The sequence below is a fragment of the Xenopus laevis genome, chromosome 4S (assembly GCF_017654675.1).
Source record: "Xenopus laevis strain J_2021 chromosome 4S, Xenopus_laevis_v10.1, whole genome shotgun sequence".
NCBI classification, from domain to species: Eukaryota; Metazoa; Chordata; class Amphibia; order Anura; family Pipidae; genus Xenopus; species Xenopus laevis.
The window spans coordinates 98,083,419-98,104,251 of record NC_054378.1 but is presented as its reverse complement, the minus strand read 5'-3'; the positions used below and the strand labels follow the sequence as shown (position 1 = coordinate 98,104,251).

The 20,833-nt window shown below is 37.0% G+C and overlaps 1 protein-coding gene and 1 long non-coding RNA gene across 5 annotated transcripts in view; one reads left to right on the top strand and one right to left on the bottom strand.

The window, feature by feature from the left end:
* Positions 1-4,156: 4,156 nt before the first annotated feature.
* Positions 4,157-20,833, bottom strand: part of ddr2.S (discoidin domain receptor tyrosine kinase 2 S homeolog) — a 44,471-nt gene continuing 27,794 nt past the window's right edge. The window contains exons 2-17 of one of the 4 annotated variants that reach the window (XM_018261185.2): positions 20,546-20,653; positions 18,425-18,527; positions 17,394-17,625; positions 16,781-16,928; positions 16,547-16,652; positions 15,262-15,445; positions 13,911-14,154; positions 13,195-13,257; positions 12,370-12,500; positions 11,636-11,864; positions 10,179-10,402; positions 8,462-8,589; positions 7,302-7,493; positions 6,777-7,011; positions 5,792-5,941; positions 4,157-4,479 (exon numbers count right to left, since the gene is read on the bottom strand). In XM_018261185.2, the coding sequence (XP_018116674.1) occupies positions 4,330-4,479; positions 5,792-5,941; positions 6,777-7,011; positions 7,302-7,493; positions 8,462-8,589; positions 10,179-10,402; positions 11,636-11,864; positions 12,370-12,500; positions 13,195-13,257; positions 13,911-14,154; positions 15,262-15,445; positions 16,547-16,652; positions 16,781-16,928; positions 17,394-17,625; positions 18,425-18,527; positions 20,546-20,648 (2,622 nt within the window). In that variant the 5' untranslated portion in view covers positions 20,649-20,653 and the 3' untranslated portion in view covers positions 4,157-4,329. Of the gene's footprint in view, positions 4,480-5,791; positions 5,942-6,776; positions 7,012-7,301; positions 7,494-8,461; positions 8,590-10,178; positions 10,403-11,635; positions 11,865-12,369; positions 12,501-13,194; positions 13,258-13,910; positions 14,155-15,261; positions 15,446-16,546; positions 16,653-16,780; positions 16,929-17,393; positions 17,626-18,424; positions 18,528-20,545; positions 20,765-20,833 lie in introns of those variants that run through there. The other 3 variants (XM_041561611.1, XM_041561610.1, XM_041561613.1) reach the window with 3 other exon arrangements.
* LOC121393341 lies at positions 7,483-20,493 on the top strand. Its single transcript, XR_005960996.1, has 3 exons — positions 7,483-7,545; positions 18,410-18,534; positions 20,083-20,493. It is a non-coding gene; the product is annotated as an uncharacterized LOC121393341 (long non-coding RNA).

Genomic DNA, 20,833 nt, shown 5'->3' with positions numbered 1-20,833 from the left:
TGGGAAAGTAAATAAATATTTGCATTGACTTCTATACATCTTTCACTCCAGATGAGATGTGGGACAGAAAGGACGAGTAATAGTAATCCTTTCTTTTTGTGTTTTTATATTATTTACTGATTAACTGTCTGCACCACTACATGGCATAAAGTACACAAATGTATATACAATGATATCAAGAGCTTTACCTGTAGTTGAACAATTAAATAAGCAAATTACCTTTACACACATTAAAGTCTGTAGAAAGGAATGTAATAGCTTACATATAAGCTGAAAACAAACTGTATATACACAGATAAGCAGCCAATCAGAAGGCTCCCATTTTGACACACTAATATACACATCATGAAACACTTTCATTTGCACTGACTTCTGATTTTTTGTCATCGTACTGCTGGAGTACTTTAAAGATCACTATCTAATGTCAATATTACCAAAATGCAAGTGGATTTCTGCAGTAATAAGAAAGCGCATGCACTTACATGAAGTTATGTAAAAATATCCATTCTCTGATATCTAGATAAGGGTAACGTAAGCTCCTGTTCAACAACAAGCCTGTCTCTATGGATATTTTCTGGCCCAATGGTGTAACTAGAGTGCGCTGGGCCCCCCTGCAAAGAAAAATCTTCAGAGGGGCCCAGTCCGACCCTGTGGTAATAACATTGAGGGGCAAATTTATTAAGGGTCGAATTGAAAATTTGATTTTTATATATCATATTTTGCCAGTTCCAACTTATACCTACATAGTGTATGAAAAACTGTATATACCTTTATAAAGGATCCTGTACCTTATATATACAATTATAACTAGCTTTCTTACAAAGTTGTAATGTGGCCTTTATGCTCTATTTAAAGGTGGACTACTCCCTAAAATTTATAATGCAGTGACGTAACTATAGAGAAAGCACGAGGGCCCGGACTGTGGGTCTGCTTTCGATATAACTGTAAAGAACTTCCTACTTCCATCCCAGCCACTCTTCTACCTGCGAGCAGGGAAGGGGACACAGGTAGGCAGAAGACACCATTGAGGGTCGGGGAGTGGCCCGGCTGGAAGCTGGCGGGGGGACCCCTTTGAAATTTTTTTGCAGGACGGCCTGACGCACACTAATTACGCCACTGAAATAATGTATTAGTAAACTTTCCTTTCATCAAGTTTCAGAATTATATAATGTATATTAATTGCTTAGGGTCAGACTGGGTTGAGAAAGTACAATAAGTCATATATCCCAAAACTTGTAAAAAGAAAAATAATAATGATAAAAAAATTGTGGAAAGAAACGGATATTGACACTAAAAAAACTACTTTTTAAAATATGAATGTGCATTAAAAGTTACGGTTATTGTTAGTTTAAGTTTCTAAACCTGACTGTTTTGCCAATCTGACTGTCCCATCTCAGCCTGTCAGTTAAAGTTTCTAACGGACTCCTGCTGCACAAATATGGCAGCCCCCTCATACAGGAACATGGGGCATCAGACAGGTAATGTAAAAGCATTGTGCAAATACTTTATGGCAAAGTTATAAGTAGCTTTCAAAGGCAATATTATGATACATGTAAATAAGAGTTTAATTTCTGGTGTCAGTATCTCTTTAAGCGTCCTCTACAGCTTGGGTACATGCAAATACCAATTTATAAAGTGCACTTATCAAGCATGGGATAAAATAAAGTGCCGTCCTATTATTCTAAACCAAATGGATGTTCAATGAAAACATGCACTTTGTGATATCCTATGTAAATACAGAAATTACGCATTCATTTCCTTATGTGTATATTCATGCATCTATCTATAACCAAAAGTTATATCCCCCCAAAAATTAAGAACATAATAAATAACAATACTATACAAGGCAATGATTGAGCATAGTGGATTGATGAAACATCCTATCTGAACACTACCAAAAAGAGTTTTTATATACCACAGAACTAATAAACGTAAAAACCTATCTATAAAAAATACTGGTCAGTTAAATAACTCTAGCTGGCTATAATATATCATAAATAAAGCAGAACAAAGAAATTGTCCATATTTGCTGTGTAGTGTCAGTTGTACACCAACTGCTAACTTATATGGACTATTGACATTTGTCCAAGAGCCTGAAAAGGTGTGAATGTGAATGTGTGTGTAATATACAGTATATTTATTTATGCATTTATGCATGTGACACCACTGGTTCTTAAAGTTTGTGTTTGGGAGTTCTTTGTAAAATCCAGTTATTTTCATTTTGAAATATTCTACTGAAGATGTAGGTAAGGCACCATGTATTCCATAGCAAAGTCCTAACATGCTCCTATATACTCTATTAGTAATCAGCTATTCCTAAAGGAAGCAATACCTGTCGTACAAATTGGAAACCCCAGGTGATTTTGTTATCTGATGAGAATAGATAATATAAATAGATAATATAATCATCTCTTTCAGACATCAGAGAGATACATAGAGAACAGTATGTTATAAAAAGTCTAACATTATGCACTGAATATTGTTCCTAACACTATAAAGGTCAGTACTGCCAAATAATAAAGATGTATGACAATGATGTCTCCATCTGTGAACGTGGAGCGATACACACTTCTTGTAGTGTCAGGTGCTGAACTGGAGGACCCACTCCTGTCACTGGGTCATAATAACATGTAGAAAGGAACCAGCAGCACACTGTGTTTAAGTTGCAAAAGTGCACCAAAAATTTATTAAGCCCACATCATATAATTAGGCAACATTTCGGGCCCACCTGGCCCTTTATCAAGCTTGATAAAGGGCCAGGTGGGCCCGAAACGTTGCCTAATTGTATGATGTGGGCTTAATAAATTTTTGGTGCACTTTTGCAACTTAAACACAGTGTGCTGCTGGTTCCTTTCTAAATGATGTCTCCATCTGTCACTGAATTAAAGGAACAGTAACATCAAAAAATTAAATCGTTTTAAAGAAATAAAAATATAATGCAGTGTTGCCCTGCACTGGTAAAACTGCTGTGTTTGCTTCAGAAACACTACTATTGTTTATTTAAATAATCTGCTGTGTAACAATGGGGGCAGCCATTCAAAGGAGAAAAGGTTCAGGTTACACAGCAGATAGCAGATAAGATCTGTAGAACATAATGGTGTTATCTGTTATCAACTATTTAACCTGTGCCATATAGCCTATTTTCAATTTCCACCATTCTACACAGCAGCTTGTTTACAGAAACTATAGTAGAGTTTCTGAAGCAAACAGATCAGTTTTACCAGCGCAGGGCAACACTACATGGCTATGCACAGAATTATAGCAGGGTGCATATTATGAAAATTATTTTATTTTATTACAGAACAGATGTTGGACCTTAAAGGACATGTCAACCCCAAAAAAATGTTTTAGCCTAATAAAAGAAAACATAATTCTAAGCAACTTTGCCATATACATTCATGGCATATTTTCTGTGGTTTTTAAGTTATTTATATTTGTTTTGCTATTGAAAAAAAGTGTCTGTCCCTTTCTATTCTCTGCCCTTGTGGTTCTGGCTTTTGAAACAAAGTAACATAAACCAACAGATTAACAGACCTGTATTGCTGGAGGAGACTGTCTTTTGCAACATTGTTTAAAAAGTAAAACCGGGAGTTAAGCAAATGCTGCTGTCAATAGCAATTACAATTACAAATAACTTTTAAAGCACTGACATTTTTAATAGATTCACATTGGAAAATAACTTGTGTTTTATTTTATTAGGCAAAATTTTTTTTTATGTCTTATGTCCTATGAGGGGGCCATCCCCCATACTTTTGAAGACCTCTGTACAGGATATTAAATAACCATCTGGAACATCAGAATTTAGTCTAAAGCCTTTGAATCATGCAACTTTTTGTGACCATGGACATTCACATTATCAAAACATAGTGCTTCTTAGATGGTTGTATGCTTTGAATGCCATAAACCCCATGAGAGAGAAGTGCTCTATAGATACTTCTCTTTCTCTTTATTAAGATAGCTGTCGGCTTGGAGTTCACAGACAAGTATATACACATTCTTCTAATTCCATAACCTGTATGATGGCAAAACTATGCAGGCTAGCAATGTATCTTACCTATCCTCAAACATATTCTAATTAAAAATGAAAATGTCACTTACTTCGTCTATACTATAGTCCATAATTATTGCTTACATTACAAAGACAAGTATACTCCTGTTAAAACAATTAAGACTTTAATGGCTTTGGAACTCCCCAGTGGCTTCCGGTACCTTACAAATGGATGCATATTATTCTATATATGAAGTAATCAGAAGAATATATTTGCTCAATCACCCACTTATCATTCGGCACAGACTCATAAATGGCCTTATGGATAACAAAAGATTTATTTACAAGGGTCCTTCATGCAGACCGGATTCTGACTGCAAACTTAAACATATCTCTTGAAAGCTTGGCCTGTCTTTGGTTTCTCGCCTCCAGCAGCTCAGCATCAGTTTGTAGACACATTCTGGACAACTGTTTGGCTTAGGAAGGTAAACCTTAAAAAAAAAAATTCTGAATATCAGTGTGATTTGATACCATCCCACAAAATATTAGAGCATATTTGCTAATTGCAGGTGCAATAAATTAGTCTACTAGAAGTTAGAAAATGAATGCAAAGATCTGATTAGTTGGTATACCTGCACCATTGCAAGTTAACATCTATGTCCTTAACTCAACCACATTGTATAATAGCGTAACACTGGATTGTTCCTGGCCGAGTGGGCAGCAGGTCGGCAGGTGTGATTTTAATGTGATTTTAAGAACCACTTGTGCCTGTTGGTGTGGTCCTTATGGTTATAGGTGTTTTAGTTGGGTGTTTTAATAAAAAAAAGAAAAAAAAAAGAATTTGGATTTCATATTTAATTTAAAAAAGACTTTTAATTTACAGCTTTTTTATGTCTGGATGACAGGTCCCCTTTAAAGAAAGCATAGGCTGCTGGCCATGGAAAGGAGCACGGCAGTGTTATGCTATAAGATTAAAGGAGAAGGAAAGGCTGTATTTACTTGGGGGTGCCAAAAGTGCTCCTATCAGGAGAAAACTGCACTGGTCCAGGGGTTCTTCCAGCGAGCACCACTGAATGATCGGCTTCCTTCTTCTTCTTCCTTCACCCAGGTGCACATGCGCAGTTGCATGAAAAACCGAACTTTAACGAAGAAGTTGGTTAACAAAGTAGTCTGCTCTGGGAAATTTTAAGAAAGAAGAAGGAGGACTATCGTTCTGTGGTGCTCGCTGGAAGAACCCCTGGACCAGTCCAGTTTTCTGCTGATAGGAGCACTGGCCCAGGGTGTGAGGTAAGTATAAACAATCACTTGGGGGTATCAGAATATAAAAGAGAGATATTAATGGCGGAGCTCTTCCGCACAGAGAGCCTCACCTCATCCGTCGCAGCTATCGCGGGATGTCGGTAGCTTCATCCGATACTTAGTATGCACAGTAATGTTACCCGCTCGCAGCGCAGACAGACTAAAATTATCACTTATGCCTCCCGTGGACAAGTCTGTCAGCGCTGCGAGCGGATAACATTACTGTGCAATCACTTGGGGGTGGCTAACTTTTGGCACCCCCAAGTATATAGGCCTTCCCTTTTCTTTTAATATAAGCATTATTCCCTATTTCTTACGAAGTGCACAACTGTTAGATTTCCTTCCACTTGATTAGAAATGGTCATGGGACTCCTTGTTGACTTCTAATACCATTATATTTAACAATTGGTAGTACATTCTTCCCCATATAATTCCCCCCAAAACACTTATCAAGATAGCGACTAAGAAGTGAACGTCATGTTTATTGATTTATGCTTCACTTACCTGTTTTCCTTGTTCTCGGAAGAACTCCCCTGTGTTCTCTATTACTTGCTCGTCTGACATCTCAGAGTATGGCTGCTCCCGACAAAAAGTAAGGGTCTCCCACAGGGTGACTGCGAAAGCCCAAACATCACTTGCTGTTGTAAATTTTCCCTGCATGAAAGGGAGGTACACTGTGTTAAATGCCACTAGAATAAAAACTAGGGTCCACAAGAAAGATCTCCACTCTGTTGTAAAGTACCCAGGGACGCATAAAAATTGCCGCCCGTCAAAATTATTCTGACGCCCATTGACTTTAATGCATTTGGACAAAATGGGCGCACGTATAAAAATTGTCGCGGGCACCGAAATTGACGCATGTCAAAATAATTTTGACACCATTGACTTCAATTCGTTTTTGCAATTTTTTTTGCCATTTTTGGGACAAATTTGCCCATCACTAGCTCAGACGAAAATACAGTTATGGGACCTGTTATCCAAAATGCTCGGGACCCGGGGTTTTCCAGATAACGGATCTTTCATACGTTCAGTCTACTAGTACGTACATAAATACTAGATACATTACATAAACCCAATAGTCTGGTTTTGTTTTTAATAAGGATGAATTATATCTTAGTTCAGATCAAGGTACTGTTTTATTATTACAGGAAAAAAGGAAATACATTTAAAAAATGACAATTATTTGGATAAAATGAAGTCTCTGTAATTCGTAGTTTTCTGGATAGCGGGTTTCCACATAACAGGTCCCGTACCTGTATAGAGCTGCATATTTTTAACTTTGTTACTTTTTTATGATACAGAAGCCAAGGGCTTCCAAATATCAACAAAAAATAGACGACAGTGATTTTCTTTTTCCATGTTGTTCATTTTCCACAAGCAAAGTCATGGTGCTCAAACTATACTGCGAGCCATTTGTCTAAAATTCTTAATATGTCTTTAGAATGATACGAGGAGCAGATTATTAAGTGATTATGATATACAGGCTCACCAGTAAGATGCTTTCCCATGACATCCAGCGAATTGGAAGTACAGCCCTCCCCTGAATTCGATAATAATCTCCACTATAAAGGTTGCGACTCATTCCAAAATCAGCTATTTTGATCGTGTAATTCCTCCCCACCAGGCAATTTCGCGTAGCAAGGTCACGGTGTACAAAATTCAAAGAAGACAAATACTTCATCCCAGAAGCAATCTGTGCAGCCATGTGCCTGAGATCTGTGTAACTGTGGGAAACAGAGCTGAAGCCATTAATCTAGGTCCCACAAGTTCTCATCTTCTAAAGTTCATAGAAGCATTACCTCCAAAACACATACTTTTCATATTAGCAAGAGTAATGATTGGTAAGAGTATAAGTAATATTAGTAAGAGTAATGATTATCTGTGCTAGGGGGATGAAAACTTTTAAAATACTGATGTTATGCAGTCTAGAACTGATGGTGTTGCCCAGAGACCAAACCTATGAGTAAATAAGTATTTTGCCACCTTAATATTAAGGCTCTGGTGTTTAACTAACCGGATTGGAGGGGTGGCAGCAGGCAGTCCCCCCTCAGGCTGGTGTCTGGAGAGGAACTGGTTGAGGTCTCCATTCTCCATATATTCTGTTATCATGCACAGTGGGTCCTCTGCAATGCACACAGCTAGCAGACGAATAATATTGGGATCCTTTAATCTGGACATTATCTTGATTTCTTTCAGAAAGTCATTTCTAATGCATGGAAACAGGAAGAGAGCACAATTAGATGCCACACTATTGTGAGGTAACTTAAAAACTGTTTATGCTTATTGCATGGATTACCCTAATGTTTAGTAAATGTAACATATTTATTCTTTTTGCCTAAAAAAAATCTATTTTGATATATTTATATAGTTCAGGCAAAACCTATGCTTAGTCAATTAGTCATAACCTTTAAATAACATTTAAATATTCATGGCATTTGTTTTCTCTGCTTTAGCTATACTTTCTATCAAGCTACTACCAACATTGCTATAACTGTAAATGAAACTGTTTAATCAGGGCTTGCTTTACAATGAATCATTTAAGTCTCATGAGAACTCATTTATGAGGTGCAGAACAGGACACAAAGTGTAAAAAATGGCACAACAGTAATTTTTTGCAACATTTGTACCCTGCCCTGTACGTGGCACCCTGGGTAGAGGTCTCTGTTCGGGTGTTAGGGAGTGTTGGCAGGCGCAAGGTGCAGTAAAAGTTTGTATTTTCCACCTGCCTTTAAGCACTGTGCTGTTTTTTATTTTGTGCAATGTACAGAGACTTGTTCTGGCCTGGAGTGGTGTATAAATTAGCACTAAGAGGAACAATTTTGCACCCCGTATGTTACAGTGCACATGCGTCAAATTTCACCCCAAAATGCACATTTGAGTGTTTTGGGTCTATAATCTGCCCTATGTGTGTGACAGGTGGATTGAATACCTACCCATACACTTAAAATGTGGTTGGTAGGGCTGAATGAGAGATTTCTCTGCAGTTGGAAAAACAGCAATGAAGAAACCACTACAAGTGGCATTAGCCATAGTCTCATTCTTTATCCATAGAGATAGAGTGGACTGGTGTGTCTTTGCTATGGAGGTAGTAAAGTTACATGAGTAGCAAGAAATAAAATTCCCTGTTCAACTATTCTGCATAATGTAAAGTATATCGTTCTTTTTAGTACAGACCTGGCATTCTTGTTGGCATCTGCTCTTAGCATTTTCACTGCCACCAGCGTGGGCTGACCAGGGTTAGTTTCCAGGATTAAGTCTTTGTCTAGAAATTCCTCTACTCCTTCTGCCTCACAAAGATGCACCTACAGAGATGACGGGAATGTTCACAAAACACAAGCACCTACTGTATACATCTGGGTTTATTGTCAGGAGATAATAGGATATATTTGGCATACATTTAAGTATTTTTCTGATCTACATGTCACTCGAATTATCGAGCCCTGTCAATTTCTTCTCATGTACGTGCAAAACATTTTTAGTAGAAATGTAAAAGTGCCCTTTCATAGATAAAAGTGGCCTTTCACAGAGTATCCATTTAACAATATGGCCGTATTCATTTAATATTATTAAAAACATCAGGGCCAAGAAAATTCTTTGCAGTAGATAAATACCCAGTTCTGCTAGACACAAGCAATCTCCTACTGAAGGCCAGAGGAGCACAGGCAGTGAATTTCACCAGAGACACTTGGGACCTAAAACTGCTTAAATTAAATTATCTACTTGATTTTTATTATCATTATTATTATTAATGTTATGTATCTAAGAAATGTCACTGTAGTAAAGACATTTATGAGGACCTACTCTAAACAGCATGGGGTCTTCCTAAAGATTACTTTCAAAGCCGTGGGATAAAGCTAGTAATGCCAGATGTCAATATGATACATGATGTCATTGCTACATGAGGATTCCATTGGTCATACCAGGAGGGCATTTTACCAGTTCTCTGCTTTCTTGAGTTGAGTTTATGGCAACCAGAAAACAATTCCTGTATTATTATTATTTGTACACAAGTTTCATTGATTATTAGTTAAATGTTGAAACTTTTTCAGTCCTTGTGTTAAATTCTATTTTTAATAAGAAAACAATAATTTTTTTAATAAATATGTTGTATAATACAACAAGAATTGAACAATGCATAAAGAAATACAAAGAAGCAGGCAACAAGTAGCATACTCTAAAATACACATTTTTCAGAACACACCAATTTTTGGTACCAGTTTTATTTTTCACATCCCCATACTTTAATGTAGGGACCCATAGGCTTTAAATCCCTACAGGTTCAGCTCCCTTAGTTGCTGGACAGAATGTATCATTTGCATATGGATGCTATTGGTTAGCAGGTAGGGTGACCCCTTCCTGCCTCACTTTGATATAGTGCTGGGAAAAGAGTGGCACTTCCTCTTTGCCTTCCACCTTAGGAACAGGGTGAAAGAATGCTTTCGGTCTGGGCATGGGCCCAGTTAAAATGGGGGTACAGGGCCCCCTAAATGAGGCATTACACAGTGGCAGTTGTAGCTCCCATACCAGTATTCTCTAGGAGTGTAAGACAGTTAGGGTTGAGCTAAAAACATAGGAGTGGCAGTTTGGAGGTATCTCTCCCAGGCTATATTGCCTGTAGTGTAGGGATCCCAATGGAGAGGGAATCGAATCCGGATAGTGGATTTCCCTTAAGGTGATGCAAGCCACTACAGGGTATGTTGAAGGGGTGAAGTGAGATTCCTGCCTAGCCAGTGTTATGTTCTGCATGTGATGTTGCCTGTACCACTTGCCTTTGAGTTATTGAGCCAAACTAGAGTTTACATTAGTGTTAAAAAATATAAAGTGTTTAATCTGTTTCATTTCAGATAAAAGTTTATCACAATTATACATATAAAATGTAGAATGTACTGACCTCTCCAAACTGACCTTCACCGAGTTTCTCTTTGAAGGTCAGGTGCTTTCTGGGAAACTCCTCCACTGCCACCTCTTTACCAGACAGAAGATCCATGGTGATGGCTGGGACAGAATATGTGTTACCACCTGTTACCCCCTGTAAATTTACTATATCTGCCTCAGCATAATGAGGAACTCCATCAGCACTAGCAGGCAAAGCAGATTTTCCAGCAGAACTACCTGCTGAAGTGAAAACAAGAAAGTAAAGACTATCGACTGCCTCAAACGTTTACTATCTAGCTACTGCCTCAAGTGGGAGACAAAGTCTACATTTAAAATCAGAGAATTACTCACATATGGGACATTACTGGTGCAGAGTAATACAATCTATATCCAATCTTAATCTTGTTATGAATCCAGTCACAGTGCTATTGGGTTGCACAGATCAAATATCACCACTAGCAGTTGTTATATATTCCTGATACTAAAATGCAATGAACCTACTCCACCCAACATGTTCAAACATTGCACTTAGAGCTGCCTATATCAGAAAACGTAAAAATGTCATACAGCCTAGCCTCTGAAACACTTGCCATTGGAGCATTATAGTGATGACTAGCATTTTAAGGAAAATGAAAGCCTAACTAAAGAAATAGGCTAGAAATGTTATACATTATGTTTTAGGCTTCTGTACCAGCCCAAGGCAACCATGGCCTTTAACATGGAAGATCTGTGCCCCCAAACATGGTCCAGTATCTCCCCGTCTTCTTTCCTGCTGATTCACTGCACATGCTCTGTGCTGCTGTCAGTTACTGAGCTTAGGGACTGACTCAAAACATACATAGAATATGAATGTCACAGTACAAGGCTGATTAGTAATTAATACAGATTATTACTATATGGCAGCACAGAAATCAGCGCAACTAGCATCAGAATTTAATAATCAGCCCTGTAGCATCAGCTTATATTACAGACAAACCTTATTTCTGATTGTTAATTTGCGACGACCCCTAAATTTAGCATCTAAACAGCTTATCAGAGCCCACTGAGCATGTGAGTGTCGCAGATACTTTCCAAGATGGTGACCCCCTGTGACAGGTTTGAAATCCTAGTTTGCTGCTATAGAGAAGCTGAAACATTAGGCTGGTGCAATAAGGTCATTATATAAAATATGGCATTTTTAGCCATATTCATTTTAAGGGTTTAGTTCTCCTTTAAGTGCTGGGCTGACATTGAATAGTCGGTTGGAATGTAGAACTGCAACTCGTGAGACACCCCTGCAGGATACTGAGAATTAACAACATGTGGAGAACTGCACTTGCTGATCCCTGTAATAGCAATAGCACCACTAACCACTAACACTACTTTTTACAGTTACATGTTTACAATTTAGATTATTTTATCTACCCTGATAAATTCTAAAGTAGACCCTGTGCTAAACATAATGCGGCTCCTAAAAAAAGTGATTATGCTTACCAGTTTCTTCCTCTCCTACTGTCTGGGTAGTGAATTCTGGCAATTTCCGTATGAGTCGCGTGGGTTCCTGGTAATCTGGACCTAATGGGAATATCCTGTCATAAGTTGAATTTGACTCCTGCTCACTGGCTGAAACAGAGTCATGGCGGCGATTGGTGTTGTACATGCTGGCATCACTGGGAAGGGAGAGGCTAACAGTTAGCTCCTCATCCAGCATCCGCCTGGAAGCCTGAATAAACAGAGTAAATCATAACAGTTACTACCTTGTAGTACTGAGGACAAGCAAGGTAGTCTGAAGTATATGTTTTCTTATTCTATAAGTGTTACACATCATCATAAATCCATACTCAGGATATGTATGAAGGATCGATTTACTTGAACACTCCATAATGAGATGTGTGTCATTATTAGATTTACAGGTATGGGACCTATTGTCTAGAATGCTTTGAACCTGAAGCTTTCCAGATAAAGGGCCTTTCCATAATTTGGTGAGCCATACTTTAAGTCTACTTAAAAATGATTAAAAGAATCAGTTGGAATCAAGTACATGGTTGGGGCAGTAAACCTCATAACTGCAGTTAATATAAGCATTAGAGGTGCAGACACAGTGACCCCTGCCATATAGGGAGCAAGGGGACCCCTTGAGTCTCTCCAGATTTGCAAACACACCATCCATTTGCAAAACAAGGGGAATTTTATACATCGAGCCTTAGCCTCTTAGTTTTAATATTTACCTTCTCAAGCATCTTGTGCCAGAACTGTCTCCAGAGGATGATAACAATAATTGCCACCAAAATTAAAATAATGGCTACCAGGCAACCAATCAGAATGCGGGTATTGCTGTAATCTACTTTAAGAGTGGGGTCTGTAATAGATCAAAGAGAGAAATAAAAGCTTTTTTTGTCTATTTAGGGTATAGTATTAAAGAAAAAGATCTACAGTTACCATATCTGAATGCAAAAATCCTGAAAAATTTGTGATTTATTTTTAAAAAAAATCAGACTTAAAAAATCACGAATTTTTTGGAATTTATTAAACACTGAAAAAGTCTGAATCGGAAAATCTGGCATTTCAGACCTGTCGAGGTTGCATATAAGTCAATGGGAGAAGTAACAATGATTTTTTGATATGCCCTGGATTTGTGCAATACCCTTAAGTTTTCGGGCAAAAAAGCATAAGAAATCGGAGTTTTCAGGTGAAAAATCCCGAAAATCTGTTATTTTCCCGCAAACCAAATTTTCGGGAAAATGTAATAATAAATAAGTGTAAAAAACCTGAGGGGATTTCATCAGAGCAGAAAATGTTGAGATGAAATCGGACTTTGATAAATAACCCCCCTAGTGTCACTAGTAATACCCCTATACACATTACACACAAGGAGTTTAAACAACCTAAACTTCATAGTGTTAACTCAGTATAATCCCACTGAGTCACTTTATTAGTTTTTCGTTTTTTTCTCACAAATTTAGTGTAATCTCTATATACATGTTTATTCCATACATATACGTGGGGTTGTATACACAAGATATTGATACCTGCTGGCAAGGAAGGAGACATACCATATGTAGTTGGGACACTAGCTGACTGTGGAGGGCTCATTGAATTGTTGTACATAGCAGCATCTATAACAAATTTGAGAAAAGAACAGATTTCACAGATCTATGAACAATAATTCCAAGAGTATTTTGCAATGATGACTGTGGGTGTGATGCATCATCTCTGTTATAAACATCACTTTAAGTTTGCTTACATGCAGAGGTTGTGTACATTTCCAGCATACAAACAACACATGTAATGCATATACACACATTTGTTCTACAAAATATATCAAACTTTAGAATGCAGTTGGGGGGGTCTTTATTTATTCTAACATTAATACATTTCAGCATACCATAAAAACAGCAATATAAACAAAGTTTCTTCGTATGTCCACAAAGGGTTTAAATTACTTTTGATTCAATAAGCATACAAGTATAAAGGCCTAAAACATGAGGTAGTTCTAAACGGCTTTGTCCCCTTACATTCTGAATACTATTTATGGGAGGAGTGGGCAATCCTTTAATCTAATTGTCCCCTGCAGTCTTGAATCACATTAGATATCTAGAGCCACAAGAAAATGCTTTCTGTTGTTTAGGTGTTAGGTCACTCAATGTTATGATCTTATAATATAACTACAATAATATTATTGATGACATGAAGTGAGACTCAGCATACCCTACAATATTCTTCTTAGCATCCATACCCAAACCCCATATGTTCTTGAATTGCTTCTTACCAGACTGAAAGGTGATCTCGCTAAACATCATCCAAGAGTCAGCAAAGTAGTACTGGCACTTGATTGCCCTGGCCATGTGATTGTGGAGTTGCACAGTTACATAGCGAGCGCTGGGGTTGGCATCATCCAGCACTAACGTGGATGAGATGGAATTAGCTTCCCACTCGTTGGCATCAGAGCGGAAGAAGCACTGGACCTCCTTGAAGATTTTAACTCCCTTGGAGAACATGTTGTTGCAGTGAACCTAAAATATACAAATAAATGTTACTTCGCACACAGTTCTAGTGGGAACTGTCATGAGCTTGCATTATTGAGGTATGCATGTCACTTACTGAAGAGTTTTTTTCTGTACATTTCAAAGTTTATGCTCTCATTTGTTGTGAACTATAGGACCCCGCTTGCTCACTCTGAATGAAACAGAAACTAGGAGTGTTCCATGGGATGCCCAAGTGCAACCAACCTCCTGCCTCTTCTGTATATGTTGCTACATACAGTGTGAACCCTCAAGCAAGCACTTTAAACTGCAACACACAGGTCCAGACACAAAGTGCAAAAAGGGTGCTTTGTGCTTTTTATGTAATAAATTTTTACATAAATTTGCCCCTACAGAATCCTCATAAATACCATTTTAGCATGATACAGTAGAATTATTACATATACTTTTAAGTTAGTCAACCAGATTATCCTAAACTTTAGTTTACAATAAACAATAACGTCTTTACTAACTAATTATAAGCTAATTTCCAATTGGCTTCCATTTTTTATAGTTTTTGGAATTATTTGACTTCTTATTCTTTTCAGATTTTAAATTGTGGTCACGAACCCCTTTTAAAATGCTTTGTAAGGCTACAAATATATTGTCATGGCTACTTTTTATTACTTATCTTTCTATTCAGTCCCTCTCCTATTCATATTCCTGTCTATTATACAAATAATTTGGACCATAGCAACTAGATTGCTGGAGAGCTGCTGAATAAAATGACTCAACACAAATAATAAAAAATAAAAAACAACTGCAAATTGTCTGAGAATATCACTGTCTTCATCATAGTACTAATTAACTAAAGTTGATTTAAAGGTACAAGCCATTTAAGGTACAATGCGACAGAGCATTACAGAATGCTAAAAAAAGTAACATTCCTAGGAACTGCACATTGGAAAAAAATGGATCTGATATTTTGTGCACTAAAATTATACTTTACCTTCCAAACTTTGAAAGGAGTAGGAATAATGGGCACTTCCTCCTAAAATCTGTAGTGACCATTCCCTTTCAACTTTGGGAATGACTCTGATTATATCACAGCAGCGGGATAAAACATTTCACAGGTTTGTGTTACATTCTTCAACAAACCTTCATGGTTGTGAAGTTTCTTATTCTGTCAAATTCAAACATGATTTCCACATAATCATTGCTGAAGCTTTCATTGCTCCATCCTACGTAGTCATACCCAGGCCACATGTGGTACTCATGAGTCAACGTAAAGTCGTCTAGCCCAGCAACACCATCTGTTAGTTGACCAAGTCCTTCAGTCATACTGAAATGAACAAAAACATCAAAACAAGTCATAATGTCCATTATCTAGTAGGCCATGAAAAAAAACAAATCAGTGCTTGAAATTTGAAGACATTTTTGAAAAACAAATAAATGTAAATAATTGTAGCAGTTTATAAAAATATTCCTATTATCATGAAGGATTTCTTGCAGGGTGCAACAGTAACCACATAAATTAAGTTCCTTAAGACAGGGTACCCTGTATTAGCAGGCTAAAATATATAATGAAGGCTTTTAATTAGATATATATATATTAATTCCACTGATCAATATGATTCTATAAATGCAGCTAACATGCAGCCAATTTGTTTATGTCTGTGTTCTCTTGATAATAGATTGATAGCTCTGTGGGACAGAAACCTCATCCCAACTGTGTATCAAAATTCCTTGCACAAAAGTATTTATTTTCACTAATCTATAATAACTATACCCCTGTTTGTGTTTAGGCCTTGTTAAACATTGCATACAATTGTGGTGCTATATATAGTAAATAAAGTACCCCCTGTTGTAAAATATCAGGATATTATAAGTCACAGAGGAGTTCCATGACCATATAAAAGCACAGGTCATGGAACTCTGAGGTTACTTCTAATATCCTCATATTTTCCAAAAAGGGGTACTTCATTTATTATCACAAGTTTTAATGAGTCATGTGACAAAAATGAAATCACTAAGCTCCGTTTATAACTGATGACATCACTAAGAGCTGTTTATAAGAATATAATCTACAGGTTATTCACGGCTTTTGTGTATATATATATATATATATATATATATATATATATATATATATATATATATAGGGACCCATAGGGTTAATGTGCCCCTATGGCTTTAAATCCCTACACTTTAAATCCCTACACCTCCTGATATACCTATTTGCTGGGCAGATGCCCATGTAGCTAGTTGTAATTTGCATAGCTGTATTATTGGCCAGGAGACGCTGTGACCACATCCTGTCACATGTAAATACAATACTATGCAATTATGTTGGAATTCTGGGAATGGGGAGATACAAATAAACTAAAACTGTTGCATTTATTTACTTTAGTTGATTTCAAATCCGCCCAGAGCCAGAACTTACCTGTAACCAATTGCTCCATCATATATAGTGTCATTCAGGTAAATGGCATAACCTTCTGGGAGAAGGAACTGTTGCCCTGAAGGAGCATTGTATGAAACTAATCCATCTACATAAATAAATGGAGAACCATTCAAAAAGTGCTCAATATCTTTTAGACAACATTCAAGGGATACAGCAATATATTTTTTTTTTATATTCATTATATAAATACCACATGGATGATTGGAATCTTACCAAGCCAAACACAGCCGTACAGCTCAACCCTTAAGCAAACATTCATGGAGTGATCAGTCACTGGGATGAATCGTAGAAATCTAGCTATAATTGGTGGCTCAAGGTCTTTTAAGACAATATCATAAGGATTGACATTTCCATCCAGAACCTACGGGAAAAAAGATTGTAAAACACAATTGGATGAAACTATATATTGGTGAATGTGTCTTAAGGACGCACTAACAACACAACTGTAAGAATATCATACAGAAATATTAAAATATAGGATTCTGAATCAAAACAAAAATAAAAATGTATTTTATTTAAAAATCTGTAGGCAGAGGGATTCATTTAAATACATTTCTTTTTTTTTTAATTTGTACAGTGGTTTTAGAGTGTATTATATGAGATTATTATATGTTATATAAAAGATATGTTATAATATATCTGAATTTTTAATAGTACTAATTACTGTATGTAATAATATAAATTTTAATGAAAGTTTCAGTGCTATGTTTGCATTTTTCTAAAGAAAAACCTTAATTATAATGTAATTTTGCAATATCTATATCGGTTGGTTACATCCATTGCTGGAAATGTAAATATTTGTAAGGTACTTACGGTGCTTGCCTACCTGTCTACCTTGCCGATTTCTCCAAGAAATCCAGCGAGTTCCATCCCGACTGTAATTGATTTTAAACATCTGCGCAAACTCATTGCCATGCCCTCCTGCATGTCGCCCTTGGGTGCCCACCAAGGTTATAAAATGAAGACCACGCAGGTCAATTTGGAGAAACTCTGTTAGTTCCTCAGGATCTACTGGCATCTCTGGACACCATGCTCCATCACCTCCTTCTGAATCCAGCCTAAAAGCATAGAGATAAATATAATAACTATGGAAGGTCTTGGGTAGTAACAGGCTTAAAATAATGTGCCAAAAGCTAAACAAGAATTGCCATCTATAAAACTTGCCATAGTTGTACAATTTTTAAATTGTCTGTGGGCTCAGAATAATGCAGTGCATATTTTAGACAAACTAAAGGACCTATAAGTGAAGCTGAAATTTCATAAGTCCTCCAGAATGTTCCTAATGCCTTTATAATTTCATAAAAGCAAGTATTTTATTCCAGATTATGTCAAGACAGGTGACTTCATGTTTCTTTCTACTTTTCCTTGCTAAAATGAGTTTCTCCATACAAATTCACAATAATGTGTTTAATCCCATCAGATCTCAGTAAATTTCTCTACACAAAGGGTTGGACTGGCCCATCGGTGGTGCCTGTCCTGGAGGGCCCTTGGCCCTGAAAATTGGGAGCTGGAATTTAGCCAGAATAGAGAAAACAAATATGGTGGCACCTAACAGAAAATACAGATCAGTCACCAGTACTCAACTGTTATGGAACAGCTGCAGTTTTGTACGTGCTGTCTACATGAGCATGTAACTCAACTTGTAAAAGGTCATTTTTCAGATACTGACTTGTAACTCAATGCACTGGTTGCTAACTGGCTAGTCATATAATGAACCAAATAATAATAAACTTTATGGCATTCATTTGTTGGATGTGCATTTTATACAAATGTAATGCAATTAATGAAAATATTTCTATCCATAATCTGTTGTTTTTTTTTTCTCCATCTGCACAAAAAAAGAAAAAAAAGAAATACCTTCCATATTTGGCTGCTGTAGATTCCGACCACTGACTGGATGCTGTAATATCTTCATCAGGGATCTGTCCTCCTGACATACCCAAAGGGTAACGGCAGACGGCTAGCAGGTATGAAAGTCATAAAAAGATTAAAAAATTGATCTTACACAAAAACTTGATATCATGGCCTATATGTAAACAGTTATAACTAAAAGCTTTCATGGACTTTAAAAAACAGTGAGTTTTTTTGTACAATATATCTGGTCTGTTTTCTTACTCTTTAGTACCTATGGTACATGCTTAAACCCCTACTTTTCATCCCAGAATCTGATCTTAAATTGGGTCTTAAATTTAAAAACTTATATATAGGCTTGATATAGGCATGATGAGAAACTCCATGTATTGGGTTGATGAGAAAAATAAAGTGTACCTCCCTAGTTAGGGGAGAAAGGAAGTGGTTCAGTTTTAGATGCACCACAATTGTTTTTACTAGTTAACTGTTTTTGTTACTGAGTAGCAGACTAGAAGACATTTACAGTTCTGCCCATATCTTTTGTGTTTCCTAGAATCGATCTATATATTTTGTAAGGAAGAAATGGTGGCTATTCATTTACTACACCGCAGGTGATAAAACACCACTTCTGATAACAACAAAGGGAATGGGTGCTGACGGGAGGAGGACTGCATCAACTAGCCAATGCGGTCCTCGATCTCCAAAAAAAATCAAATCTCCCCCATCTATATCTTGGCCAGATATCGATCGGGGAGACCCATCAGAAGCTCCCCATACACTGGTAGTGAACCTGCGAAATCAGTCTAAAGGACTGATATCGGCAGCTATAATCTGCCAGTGTATGGCCACCTTAAGACTTAGCTTAAACATTGTGCCAAATGACTCTGCTGGTGGTGTAGAAATCGGATGCATCATCATTTCTGAACAGAGCAGAAGCAAAGTCCATAAGTGTGACGTGTAGATTAATACTCAGTAATCATTATTAAGTCCAACAGTATTTGTAGGTATAACAACATTACAAACATTGCATTTAGAATAACTTATAACTGTTAAATCAAACTAGCAAATACATTGAAAATATACTTGGCATAAAAATGTTTAGTAAAACACAAAATGCCCCAGTTATACATCATTATGTTTAGTCATTCCACAGACTGAAAGCCGGTTGTTTATGTTGGCTAGCCTGTCATTTTCTGCTTCTAAATTTTACTCCGTACTTTTGCTCTGGGGGCCTCTTAACAGGCAACTGGAAATATCAGGGGTTTTATAGAATTTATAGTATGGAATTGAATGGACTGTAGATATATATGACATGTTAGCAGTGACATTTATCTCACATTTTAAACATATCTGTTTATTAAAGTCATTTATATTTTATTTTAAGGTTAAAATTCTGTGTGATGGAAGGGATGGCCATCCTTTTATATCAACCTACTCTAGGAGTGGAATACTGAACTGGAATACTTTAACTGCCTCAGATATATGTATTTTTGTTTATATAAGAGAGTGTTTCTGGGTGGAGGATTAAGGTGGAGGATTGTTGGAGCTGCCAAAATATTCTAGCCCATTTCTGAAATATTGGTACCACTGTTTCCTTGACTGACAAGGAATATATTGCTCTTTAATTCTTGCACTAAGACATCTGTGCTTTGCTTCCCATACAGGGCAATATTGGGGTGTTTATTGGGTTGCTGGTGCCAAATCCCATGAAACTGCACCAAGTGTAAGCTATGGCTCCTATTGCTTGAAACCTTGGACTGCAAGTTTTAAAGGCTGCTGAAGGTCACAGGAATGACTTGGGGAGAAGAGGAGCTACCCCTAAAAACTGTGGTCACCAATATGCACAAATGTGCTCTGTGTGACATTGCCCTTAATCTTGTAGTTTTTATTTGGATATTTCATTGCCAAAAGGTACAATTATTTCTACTTTTCCTGTAGTTGCAATTATGTAATTATTTATGCAGTGGATGAACATGTTTGCTTCTGTAACAGGTAGCTAACTAATAAAAGTCTGGAAGATTTCTTTCTTGGCATGAGAAAAGGCTTTTGACTGACTTTGCTTGCATGGGCCCTTATCCCGGAGAAGCGTGCAGACCAATGCTATTTTAAGAGCGTGAAGACACTCACCTGGATTGACCTGAGATTCCACTGTGCTCAGGATTAGAAGGAATAAGGGTAAAATCAGTGGAATTTGGCTTTTCTCTTTCATTTTGTGGAGCCTCTGCAACATTAAAACTGCAACAAAAGAAAAAAAATAACAATACCTTAATAAAACAAACATTTTAATACACAAAAAGAAGATCTAGCACAAGCCCGGTTTATTTGGCCCATAAAGGCACACATATAACTGTCACCTGACCTTGAAAGTTATCATAGTTTTTGACAACAGTGATATATCATGAATATATTCACAAG